Source organism: Talpa occidentalis, unplaced genomic scaffold (genome assembly GCF_014898055.3).
Source record: "Talpa occidentalis isolate TD23 unplaced genomic scaffold, MPIMG_talOcc4v2.1 talOcc4.6, whole genome shotgun sequence".
In the NCBI taxonomy this organism is placed as follows: Eukaryota; Metazoa; Chordata; class Mammalia; order Eulipotyphla; family Talpidae; genus Talpa; species Talpa occidentalis.
This window is the reverse complement of record NW_023604972.1, coordinates 95,614,982-95,627,346: the sequence shown is the minus strand read 5'-3', so window position 1 is coordinate 95,627,346 and position 12,365 is coordinate 95,614,982. Positions and strand designations below refer to the sequence as shown.

The following is a 12,365-nucleotide window of genomic DNA, read 5'->3' as shown; positions in this document are numbered from 1 at the left end:
TTGCAATTTTTCAACTTCTAAATGTATTATTCAGTCTTCAGGGAATAAACAATGAGCAAAGAAAGTTAGAGTCGAATGCATTGGAAATTGTTTCATACTTGATTCTGAAAAAGGATTTAAAGGACTTGACATAGAATAGAGCGATTTTATCAAGGCAGAGGACACTGTGGAAGAAAGGTCAGAAAATGTAGCTGAAGACACATGGACTGCCATAAATCACATCAGCAACCAACATACCCAGTGTTCTATGCCCACCAGCAGTTGCTTGTGTTTGAAAAAAAAGTGTAAATCCCGCATCCAGCACTAAGTTTTGCAATCCTATGCTGTAACAAATATTTCTTTCTAAATCCATCCAGAGATAAAACAATGACTTGATAAATAACTCCCATTTTATTTTAATCATTAAATACAAGGGTTGGAAAAAGCAACAGCATTCACAGTGCAGGATCAGGTGACAACAGCTTTCTATACCAGAGGTTTCCACAAGTGAGACTTGTTGCCCCTGAACCTCCCTTACTGTGAGAATCTCATTTATCACCTGTTGATGCACCCAAGTCAATTCCTGGTATCCTGCACCTTGAACACCCAATTCATTTTTCTAACGACAGAGCTCCATCTCTCTTCTTCTACCATTCCTTTGCTCCTGATGAAACCATTCTCTTCAAAACCTCCAGGATCTCACCTTAAAGACAATATATTTGTGACAAAGAATGCCAGCTTTTCTCCAGTATTTCCTTCTTGATCCTTGAAATAATAGAAGCCCCAAGTATTATGAATGCACATGGCTGCTCACTTTGAAGGCTGCATTTCCCTGCCTTGCTTGCCACAAGGTGTTACCTTGTGACTGAATTCCGGCCAATAGTATGGGAGTAGAAATGACAAGTGTAATCTCTGTGTTGTTTCCTTGAATAGGAAGAATGTGCCATTTTGCTACCTAAAATGTGGACATGGTGGTGAGTCATTCTGAACCATGTGGATAAGGGCAAAGCAACAAGATAAAAGGAGTTTGAGCCTGTGATAATTTCTCAAAACATAAGTGACTACTCATTCATTTTGTACTACAAGAGAGAAATAATGTTTATTGTTTTTAAACCACTATCATTTGGGCACTGGGACAATAAGCAAATGCACAGCCTACTGGGTGGGTTTTCCCAAGTTAGACGCTCCCATTAAATACCCTGTTTGTACATGTTATCCCCTCAACATCAATTATTAGGCCCTCACTCAACACCCAAGACTGATTTCAAATATGTAACACTTTTTTTTTTAGCACAAACACATTTTATTTACTAACCAAAGGGATAAGCCTAATGAAACCAATACTTTGAAATAGTTACATGTAAAATATTTGTGATAAGGAAAATTGAATACAGAAATGAAAAAAAAAAACAAAAACAAAACAGCAGTAGGGAGATTTGCTCATTGAACTGAGTTTTTTCATCACTGAAGCTAATTCCTGTCCAAAGTGATGATAGAATCTTTTATTCTACTTTTTCATGGACCCGGGTACAGGTGACATTGTTCATGACGCATTCCACCATTAATTTCCCATCTTCAAGTTTTCTTGTTATTGTACTTTCCTTCCCATCCCATTCCTGATGTTGAACCAATGCACCATCTGTAAAGTTGCAGACGGTTTGAGTTTTTCTGCCATCAGCTGTAGTTTCTTCAAACTTTTCTCCCACATGAAAACTGTGTTGTTTTCAAAGTGCTCTCAGTTTTGACAGTGATGTGATTGCCATCACCACTGATGACACAATCTGGTTTGGCCATCGCACCCATTTTCCGCAGAGCCATTCCAACACCTCGCTCCTTCATGTATTCGTCGAAGCCATTGCTGCTTATCAATAGCCATCTTCCTACGAGCTGCTGAATGGTGGCCATGGTGGGTGCGGGAGGGCGTGCGGAGCAAGCGGCATAAATATGTAACACTTTTTTTTTAAATGACATCTTTTTTTTTTTAAAGATTTATTTTTATTTATTTATACAAGCACTGGGTACAGTCAGAAGCGTGGGAGGGTGAGAGAATTCAGCAGAGCCAGAGCAAGCAGAAGGACATAAGTACACCGCTGAGGGCGGCAGAAGAGGTCTGCGTGCCATGTGGGACCCTCCGCCTGTGGCCGGGGAGCAGCCGGGGATCGAACCGGCGCTGCAGAGGATGCGGGCAGCTTCGCAACCCAGCGCTCAACTGCTGCACTACCGGGGAGGCCCAAATATGTAACACTTTTACTCTTTTATTCTAAATATCTGTTTTACTTAACTGTGCTGTATATTCTCTTTCTGGCTCTCTAAATTCACACTATCTTTCTCCATCTTGCTTTGTGCCCCAAAAGGTTATACAGCTTACACAGTTCAGAGTCCCTTGACCAATGGGATGCAAGAGATAGGAAATTAGGGGAAAAGAATGTTAATATATTGATTTCCCCAACTTCCTCTCTGCCAGGCCACAGTTTGGAAGATTCTGCATTTCTTTCTCTATATAAGTGTGTTCTGCTTCTCCAAAAAACCTGTCTAATACAGTTGATAATTATACTTCTATATTCTGGACTGGAAGAACCTCTAAAAGAACATGTTAAAGGTAGAGCAATTATATCTTTGCCCGTGGAAAAGTGACACCAATAAGTTATATGACTTTAGAATGCCAGAGATTAGAAACTGTTGAGACTAGATCAATGATTCTCAGTTTTTAATTTTATGCAGTTTCACTTGCATATTATAATAACCAGGGACATTTTAAAAAATCTTGATGCCCAGGGCTTACTTCAGACCAATGACATTATAATTTCTAGGAGAGACCCAACATCAGTTTGTTTTTTTTTGTAGGCTCACCTGGTGATTCCAATGTACAATCAAGGTTTAAATGGTTTAGATGACCCATTGGTGTCTTTGTTATAGTGTTCATCTCTATCCTGAAGTTGAAAGATGAAAAAGAGATATTTTTAAAAAAGTGAAGAAAAACAGGTAGAGCCAAATGGCATTTAGTCTGACACTTTCAACTATACTATAGAATATTTTATTTTCTGTGCCCCCTGGCCTTTCTTTACTAGAACATAACAAGTCAGGGGATGGTTTTTAGGATATGATTTCTCTCTTTTAAAAGGCAAAGACAACATATCTTTGTATAGGGCTAGCTTAACAGTTTTTATAAACACATTTAACGTATCTCAGAGGATACCATTAGAGAATTTTCCAAAAGTCTTTCTCCACCCTCCTTTATCCTAATTATTAATACCTGATTTTGTTAAGCCACAATATGTCTAGTTCCAGGAAATGAATCACAATTACACTAAGACCCTTAAAATACAGCCCTAACTTCTTTGCTAGATGTTTATTTTCTCAGCTCTCAGTGCAGTTAGTGGTGGCCATGTGGCCCATTTCTGTTCAATTAGGTATAAGAGAAAATTTCCAGGGGCTTCCTGGATAATATATTGCTTTCTGACAAAAAAAAAAGGATAAGTTTTTTAGAAGATTTTCTTGGAGTACTCCTTCTAGTCTTCATGTCTGAGATATTGATGTTAAGTCCTGATGCTTGGAGCTGAAACATACATCTTGCAACCACCCATGAGGCAACAACAAGTAGAAGATGAAGATAACGTCAAAGATGCTAACCTAGAGCCCTAACATGGTGTGCCACTGGACAAGCTCTGGGATTGCCTACAACTAGATTGTTGTTCAATAAACAATAAATAACCTTTGACTTAAATCAATGTGTGTTGACTCTTCTGATATTTGCAACCAAAAACATGCCAACCAATACAATTCCCTTCCATTCAAGACACAATTTGTATTATTTTCTGTTATTGTGGAGATGATTCCCTTTGTGGTTTATTAATACAGTTTTTGCTAAATAGCAATTAATTGGTAACCTTCTCAAAAAAAATAGAATATTTCTTTCCATGAAATCAAATAATTATTACCTAAAAATATTAACTAACCACACGGTTATATTGACCATGAACATTTACACTACTGCAGTCATTTTCAGTTAGGAATTTTGACAGAATTGACATTCTTTATCTGAAAGGTTGGTACTGTACACAAAAATACTGTTTCCATGTTGATGAATGGACATTGTTGTGTATTTGCTATCAAAAAGTAATTTTTTATTGGACTTCAAATTTTACACAATACTTTCACTTATATTAGTCAATTGATTCTCACAAAAAACCTCATGAGGTAGATATTATTCTTAGTTCTGTTTTATACATAAAAGACACCAAGACTGAGGGAAACTAAGTCACTTGCTCCTGCTAATTCAATTAATTACTGGAAGACCTTGGATTTGACTCAAAACCTATGTCCTTCCCAAATTACTGTGCCATGGAGAGCATTCACTTGGATGGCACTTGAAGTACTTGCTTTCAGCTATCAGTCCAAATATCCCTGGATTTCATGATTAGTATATTATATTAAACTTTATAGAACTTAAATAATATATCTCCATACCCACAATAAATTTTTATCCTGATGTAAGTTTTCGTAGAACTAGCTTAAAACAAATTTTGCAAAGTACTAAAAGGGCACCAGGGTGATATTTAGAGGCATTTCTTCTCCTGAGATTTCCACAGTAATTTTTCTTACTATTATTAAATCCTATGAGAATTAATATGTAAGCCTATCCAGAAAAAGCTCCTACAGTAGTTGTTTTGTCTAGTGCAGTGCTTACCGCATAGTAAACATTCTATAATAGTTATTAAATGAATAATGAATTACTGAGTTAGACATTCATAGGCACAGAAACACTTTCATTTTTTTTCTTAGACACATTAGTCTATTGTCTCAAAAATATTGCTTAGGAGATCCAAAATTCTCTGCAGTTTCAGGAAAGGAACATTATAAGTAGCAGCAGCAAGGTGAAGTTTCTTCACACTTTGTCCTTCTCGAACTGGTGGAAATATCCAAAAACAAGCAGAAAACAATTAGTTTTTTCAGTAGTAATGGTACTTTCTAGAAATAGCTTATCCATCTTCCATTGGGAACTGTCTTCTTTCTAATCACTTTCTCCTCATGCTGGATTACTTTAAGAACACTAATGCCAGAGTTTAGTGTGTGCCTTTGGTTTTTAATATTGCAAACACATCACCACAGGTAGTGAAGGAAAACAGCTGGATTGAGGAAAGCTATACACCTATTAAAGTGTCAGAAGAGTGAAATTATAGCTCAGATAATCTTAATTTTCTGTTAAAGTTTTTTAAAATGCTTTTTACAGAGGGAAATCCATGTTCCTGGTATTTTTAAACATGCTTTCATTTCATTGAACTTAATTGCCCTAATAAAGGAAAGAAACTCATAACTAGAATCCAGAATGTTTGTGAGTTATTATTGCACAAACGGAGTCTGTCCCAATGGGGAAAATAATCACTTCAAAAAATGATTCTTGCTTACATTTTTTTTTTGACAGTCTATTAAAATCTATTTGGAGGATCAACTACTTTTCAGGATTAAGAAAGGATGAAATGATCAATGAAAAATTTCAGGTGCTACATAGTTGAATTAACTTTGCAGATATCAGTTAACTAGAAATTCAATACTAAAGGGATTGCATATCAGCCATTCCATGACTTAAGAAGACATGAATAGTTATAGTCACCACAATCTCAGAAAGGGGACTCTCACTATTAATAATAACATGCTAGACAATTTTGGGAAAGATGAATTGTTATTAATCTGATGTCAATCAACATTTGTATTCCTGTGGAAGAAATTCATGAGAAGGAATAAAGTTGTGAAAATAAATGTCCCCACTACGTAATAGTTTGAATCTGATAGACTTCTACCCATTTATACACAACAAAGCCTCCTGCTTTCACCAAACTTTTTTTTTTATTAATCTCACAGCCTCTACTATATCTTAGTTCTTTTCATTTTGAAATACATAGATAGTATGCTAGCATACTATCTGCCAGCATACATACTGCCGATTGTAAGGGTAGCTAAAAGAGAGCATTTTATGCATTTTTATCTACATCTTTATAGAAAACATTTATGACGCATTTACTTAACCTATTTAAATAAAACTATATGAAATGCAAATCATTTAGAACTTCATATTAATATTCAGTTGTTATAATCACCATTTACATGGAGAAGGCATGGTTACCAATTTTTTAAAATATATACATTTTAACACTAGGATCCTTCCTTAATTCAAGTTCTTAAGAAGAATGCTTCTTCTACGTGAAGAAGTGAGAAACAACCTTTTAGTCCTAACATACCTGCAGAGACCCCTGAAGTTCCCAAACAGTTGAAAATCACTGGGAAGGAAATTTGAAAACAGACTCTAGATCTAGCTCAATCACCAGAACTGTATGACTTTGGAAAAGTGATTTTGCCCCTTTGGGCCTCAATTTCTTCATTTATATAATGAATGATCTTTAACAGTCTTTCTAGGACTAATATTTTATTCTGATTCCTAAATATCACCATTCACTTTAAGAACTTGCAAAGAAATCTATTGGGAGTAAAATATGAAGAAGACTCCATGGTTTACATTAGCATTAAAAGCATGTTGTTTTGAAATATGATGTACTTATTTACTCTTGAAAAATACAATAAAAAACCATTCAAACCCTCAGGGTCACATTTCCTGATCTACAATCACATTCTATCTCCAACTTAAACCAGAGCACATCACTACACATCAGAGGGTATATTTGTTACCTCACATGTCTGCAGACTTCGATAATTTAAGGCATTTAAGATTACATGATTTATTTTCAAAGTCAATGCATAAATTAACAAGTGTCTCATTTTCACCAGAAAAAGGTACAATTATTATTCTATATGAATAGAATATTATTTAGTCATTGGTATTTGCTTGGTTAGATTACTATAGAATTCAATACATATTTTCATTCTAAAAAAGTATATGCTCACCTCACAGAATTCTTCATAAGCTGATTTCTTGTTTCCCTGCACAGCTGTTCTATATTATGCAACTATGTTGTGCAGTATTTGGCATATAAATAAACGTTCAAGTACACCTGATATAATTAGAAGTGCTGTGGGTGTCGAGGAAGTTGTAAGGGCAGTGCTGAAATGATTGCCTAGACTGGGCAAAAGATAAATATAGTTATAAGGAATTGGTGGACTAGATGGGAGGGAAGGAAAGAAGGTGTAAAGAGATTTTACATCCTAGTGTTATTCAAGAGTTATGAGAAGGGATTAAGGGATGGTCGAAGGGAAAAGATCAAAAATTCAGATCTCAGAGGCAAACAAGAACAGAGCTGTAAGTTCCAGGATGCAGACATGCAGGTACATTGTTGAAGGAGAACGAAGGATGGGATTTCCGAAGTTACGAAGCCAGGAGAAGGTGAAAGCTATAAGCTAAATATATGTGTTTTCCCTCTTCCACCCACCCCACAAATTCATATGTTGAAATCCTAATGCCCACTGTGATGGCACTAGGAGGTGAGGCATTTGGGAGGTGACTAGGTAATGAGGGGAGACCCTTATGCAATGGGATTGATGTCCTCACAAAAGAGGCCCAAGAGATTTAGTCTCCTTCTACCAAATAAGGTTTACAGTGTAGATGACAGCACCTCCAGAATTTTGAAAAATCATTTCCTGTTGTTTATAAGTCACTCTATCTGTATCGTTATAGCAGCCTGAACAGACTAAACACAGTGAGTCTGGACACATCATGTATCATCACGAAGGAGTTAAAATGCCTGAAGCACAGCTTCAGCATCCACAGGTGGACATTTTGCTTCAGGTGGATTGCTACCACAATACCTACAAAGTTCAAGCATGGATCAAATGCCACCAATCAGATATGATCCCCACACCAGGTAGGAGGCTGATTGAATAATTTCTATAGCTCCCCCTTATTACCAAAAATCTGTTATTTCCACCAGGAAAAAAATGTTAGAATTACTATGATCTTGTATAAGGTACAAGCACTATAAATGAGGTCAAAATGATTCAAAATATATAGCAGTTAACTATACATAGGAATGAAGCTTTAAAATGGTAGAATTTTAAAGATGCTAAAATCCTGCTTCTCCATTCCACAGAAGAGAAAATTGAGACCTTAGAAGAAAATGTGATTTGCTTAAAGTCATAAAATAAGTTTGACAACATAGACTCCGGATTAATCTCCTTCTTCCACTATACCATGCTACTTTGAAGTCATTTAGATTTTATGCTGATCTGTGAATTGGAGATAATAGATGTCATTAGCTGGTCAGATTCTGTGTGAACAAAGAGAATTGCAGATTTGAGACAACACTGTAGATAATTCTGTTTCCAAAGATGCTGCAAAAGTTTTAATGAAAATATCCAGATAGTTGAAACGACCTATTTTTTTAAGTATTTTTTAAAATAATTACCTTATTCTCCATTTCACAATACTTAATGCTCAATAAATGGAACTGTTGGGTCCCTTCTCTCTCTATAACAAATATTTCACTTGAGAAATGTGCAAAGAAAAAAAAAGGGCAAGAGAAATAATCAAACTTAACGCTACCACTAATAAAAGGACCTTCTCATGCTCCGCACAAGGAAGAAAATACCTCTTTTGTGGTAGTCTTGTCAAAATTGCTTAACCTGAATCCATCCATCAGGCAATAATCAGAAATATATTGTGGGAATTCTACAAAATGGTGGGTAAGTATTCTTCATAAATACCAATTACATGAAAGAAAGTTTTTTTAAATGGAAGGACGGTTTTAGATAAAAGAAGTCTAAAGAGACATAACAGCTAAATGCAATGCATGATTTTGAATAAGCCCCAGATGAGGAAAAAAAATTAAATTAGATTTGGGATAATTAGGGGAATTTCAATATAGACTATGTATTTTATTTAATAGTAGCAATGCTAAATTTCTCCAGGATGACAATGCTATTGTGGTTGTGTAGGGGAATATCATTATTCTTAGGCAATATATGCTGAAGGATGAAGGGGTGAAGTGATGTCAGCAAATTATTTTCAGAGTGTTTGGCTATATAGAAAGTGTTGGGGAGAGAGAGAAGGGGACAAAGAAGGGAGAACATACATGGCAAATGTTAATAATTGGAAGTTATTATTTACCAATTGGAAAATTAGTTGAAAATTTCAAAATTAAAATTTAGGGGCAAAAATTCAAACCTTTGTGAGTTGTTTTCATGCACACAAAATATACAGTAGGAAATGAAACAAATGGAAACCTTTATACCTTGTCCAGTAAACTATTACTTGCCCTGGGTAAGCATCTATTAACAACGCTATCTTGAAGCAGTTTATAAAACTTGATAAAATGCTAAGCAAATGACACATCTAGTTGTGTGTTTCCTAAGGGAGACTCTCTGTTATCTAGCAGTTCAACTTTAGTAACCACACATTTCAGAAGTGATGTATGTGAGATAAGTGAGATAAGTCAACCTCTAGAATTGCAGGACACCAAAGTTCCTTATCACAGTGAACTAGAGGCAATGAATGGGGCCTTCAAAGTCCCTTCATATCCAAGTAGGTCTACATTAAGTATTTGGCCTCTAAATTGTAGCAAATTTACCTCCTACATCTAGAGAAAGAATAATCTAGCATATGAAGCTGTGTGTGTGTTTGTGTGTGTGTGTATGTGTGTATTTCCTATGCAAAGGAAGGGCTTCTAATACACCTTATATATAGCAGAGGTTAGGGGTTGATTGGCAAGGTTGTGGAGAAAGTATAATGCCTGAGTTAGTGGAAGGTGAGGAGGGTAAAAGATTTTGCTAACTATGGTGGTAGAATGAACAAAAGCTGGCCAATCAGTTTATACAATATAAAACAAGATTTACCATTGCCAGAATGTCTGTGGGTTTTTCCTTCCCCCACCAATAATTCCTGTTGTCTTGTCTTAGTTCAGTGACAATAATCTAATACTTGTTTTCCTCATATAAGTCAAATATTTCTAACTAAATATTTCTGAGTTATTATTCGACAAAAATTGTCATGATTTTCTTTCAAGTGTACAAATCAAGACCCATCCATTGAAACTGGGATGGAGACTGATGCCATCTTTCCCTCAAGCACATATCTTTACAGACCCATGTGGATACCTGAGCAAACCTGGATTCTGTTAGGAAGGAAGAAGGCAGGGTGGATGTTAGGTGGGTCTCCATTTCTGTTACAAGGAGCAAATGGAATCAGTAAATATTTCTGAAGACCAACAAGGTGTTGGGAAGTGAAGGTCAGAAGACAAAAATGACACACTTGGGTTTGATTTGCACCGCTGGGAAACTATGGCACTCCAAATGGAGATGGAGGGTATAGCAAGAGAAAGAAGGTTTAGGATAAGACAATAAGCCCTTTTTTTTTTTTTTAAGTTGAATTTTAGCAACCTTTGAAATCCTTGAAAGTTATGGATATACAGCCAAGACTTGATGTTCCAGGTGGAGACCTGAATTGGCTACATATAGATCTGTCATCAGCATATAGTAAAAATGAAAACCTTGGAGTATTTTGATCACCCGGGAGAGTATGTAGCTAAGAAAAACAGTGAACAGAAGAGGATCATATAAGGGGGATAGTGAAGGGGAGGCTAGAAAGTTTAGAGGGAACAGTGTAACATCTGAGAATCTAGACAGAGAGCTTTGAGAAGTAAAATAAGAGGTCCTGTTAGCTCTGACTATGGATGTTATTTAATTTGTCAGTATGAAATCACTGGTGACCTAGAGGTAGTAAAAAGTAAAAACAGCAAACAAAGAAGGAAATGGAAGGCAGGGAGTGGAGGGAGTAATGTAAATTAACTCTATGACTAGTATGGGTGAAAAGGGAGAGAGGAGCCTCCCTGGTGACCAAGGGGTTAAGTTTCAGTGCTATCAACTTGACTGCCTGAGTTAATCCCTGGCCAGGGAGCTGACCCACTTAAGGTGCAGCAGACCTCCCCTGTCTCACCTGCTGGTCCTCTCAACAGTGTATTTCAGTAGATCCAACTGCTCCACTCCCTACTCTGTCTCTGGTGAATCCTCTCACCACCTGCACCTCTGGCCTACACCCCAGTTCTCCTATGTAAAAATAAATAAAAATCTTCAAAAATTAAAAAAAAGGAAAAGAGAGAGATGGAGCATATCAGAGAGAAAAGAAAATGAGTACAGTTTAGCCTAAGAATAAAGATAGAATAAAGCCTAAGAATAAAGATAGAACAGTTGAAGGTAGAGGAGAGAGAAGGATATATATGGAATAAGGTCTGAAGGCACCAGTGAAGGTGAGAAGAGGGCCTTGGGGGTATGGTGTGGCATTAAAAGGGGGTGGCATTCATTCTCTGGACCAAGAAGTAATGGTGTGATATAGAGAAATGTGCTGATGAAGCAGGCAACAGGGAAACAACTGTCCTACCCTTCATTTTATCAATGACTAGGAGGCAAGGTGTATTAGTCAGGATATTTTCATTTGCATATAATGGGACCCCATCTCAAATAGTTCAATTTTGAATGTATTTCTTCGCAAAACTTATAAGCTATATATGGGCATCAGGTGCAGCTAGAACTAGATACTCAAAGGATAGCATCAAGACTGTCTTTTTCTAATTTTTGGTTGATGGTATGTCATTTCCAGAGAAGTTCTCTCCAAGGGCCCACATCTCCATTATTTTATATTACTTTGCCGCAATGATATCAAGAGCAGAAAATGTCTCTTTTACAGTCATGTTTCTAAGAGACTAGGAAAGATTTTGATTAACTCACTTTAGCCAAATGCCTACCCATCAAAGGAACACTATGGCCAACAGAACATAGTCATCCACCCAAACCACAGACATGAAAATGGTGAAAGGGAGCTTTTATTATCTTAATAAAAGGGGAATTGATGTTGAGCAGGCAACAAGTGACGGCTACTACCAAGGTCATTTGTTGATGGTAAGAGTATTGAAAGAGGAATAGGAGACTTGTGAAGGTTAGAAATTTGGATAATCCTTTAAAAATATATGGGAGCTTAACTTTGCCAAGTAACAAGATTGACTGAAATATTAAGGACAGACAAAAAGGTTGATTAAGCACAGGCAAATTTTCATCCAACAGTGCTTAATATCTCAGGGATAAATGAAAACAGTAACGATGTAAGGATCAATTTATGGATTAGCAGAGGAGCTGATAATAGCACTGAGTTTTCACTGATGTATACAATGGAAGTAGAGAGATCTGAGGAGATCAAGACTTCATGAATGACAAGGATGGAAATGAGGCTGAGGAGGCGAGTGGATGGGAAGGGAAGAAGTTGAGGTTCTGAGAGTCTGGGGTTGGGAGTGTGGGCCCACTTGGAAGGACAGGAGATTGTGGTCAGAGAGCAGGATATAGTAGAGTTTCAAATTTTAGGGGGGTGTTAAATGCATTTCTGTTGACTTTCATTTCTATCTCTGTATCTAAAAATAAGTTTTAAAAGTTATTCATATCAGAGTCTCTGGTTGAAT

General features: G+C 36.5%; 1 protein-coding gene across 1 annotated transcript; it reads right to left on the bottom strand.

The window, feature by feature from the left end:
* Positions 1-1,471: 1,471 nt before the first annotated feature.
* LOC119261286 (fatty acid-binding protein 5-like) lies at positions 1,472-1,884 on the bottom strand. The gene is given in 2 exon segments (XM_037530534.2): positions 1,472-1,683; positions 1,685-1,884. Coding segments are annotated over 2 exon segments (402 nt in total). The 3' UTR covers positions 1,472-1,481.
* Positions 1,885-12,365: the final 10,481 nt, after the last annotated feature.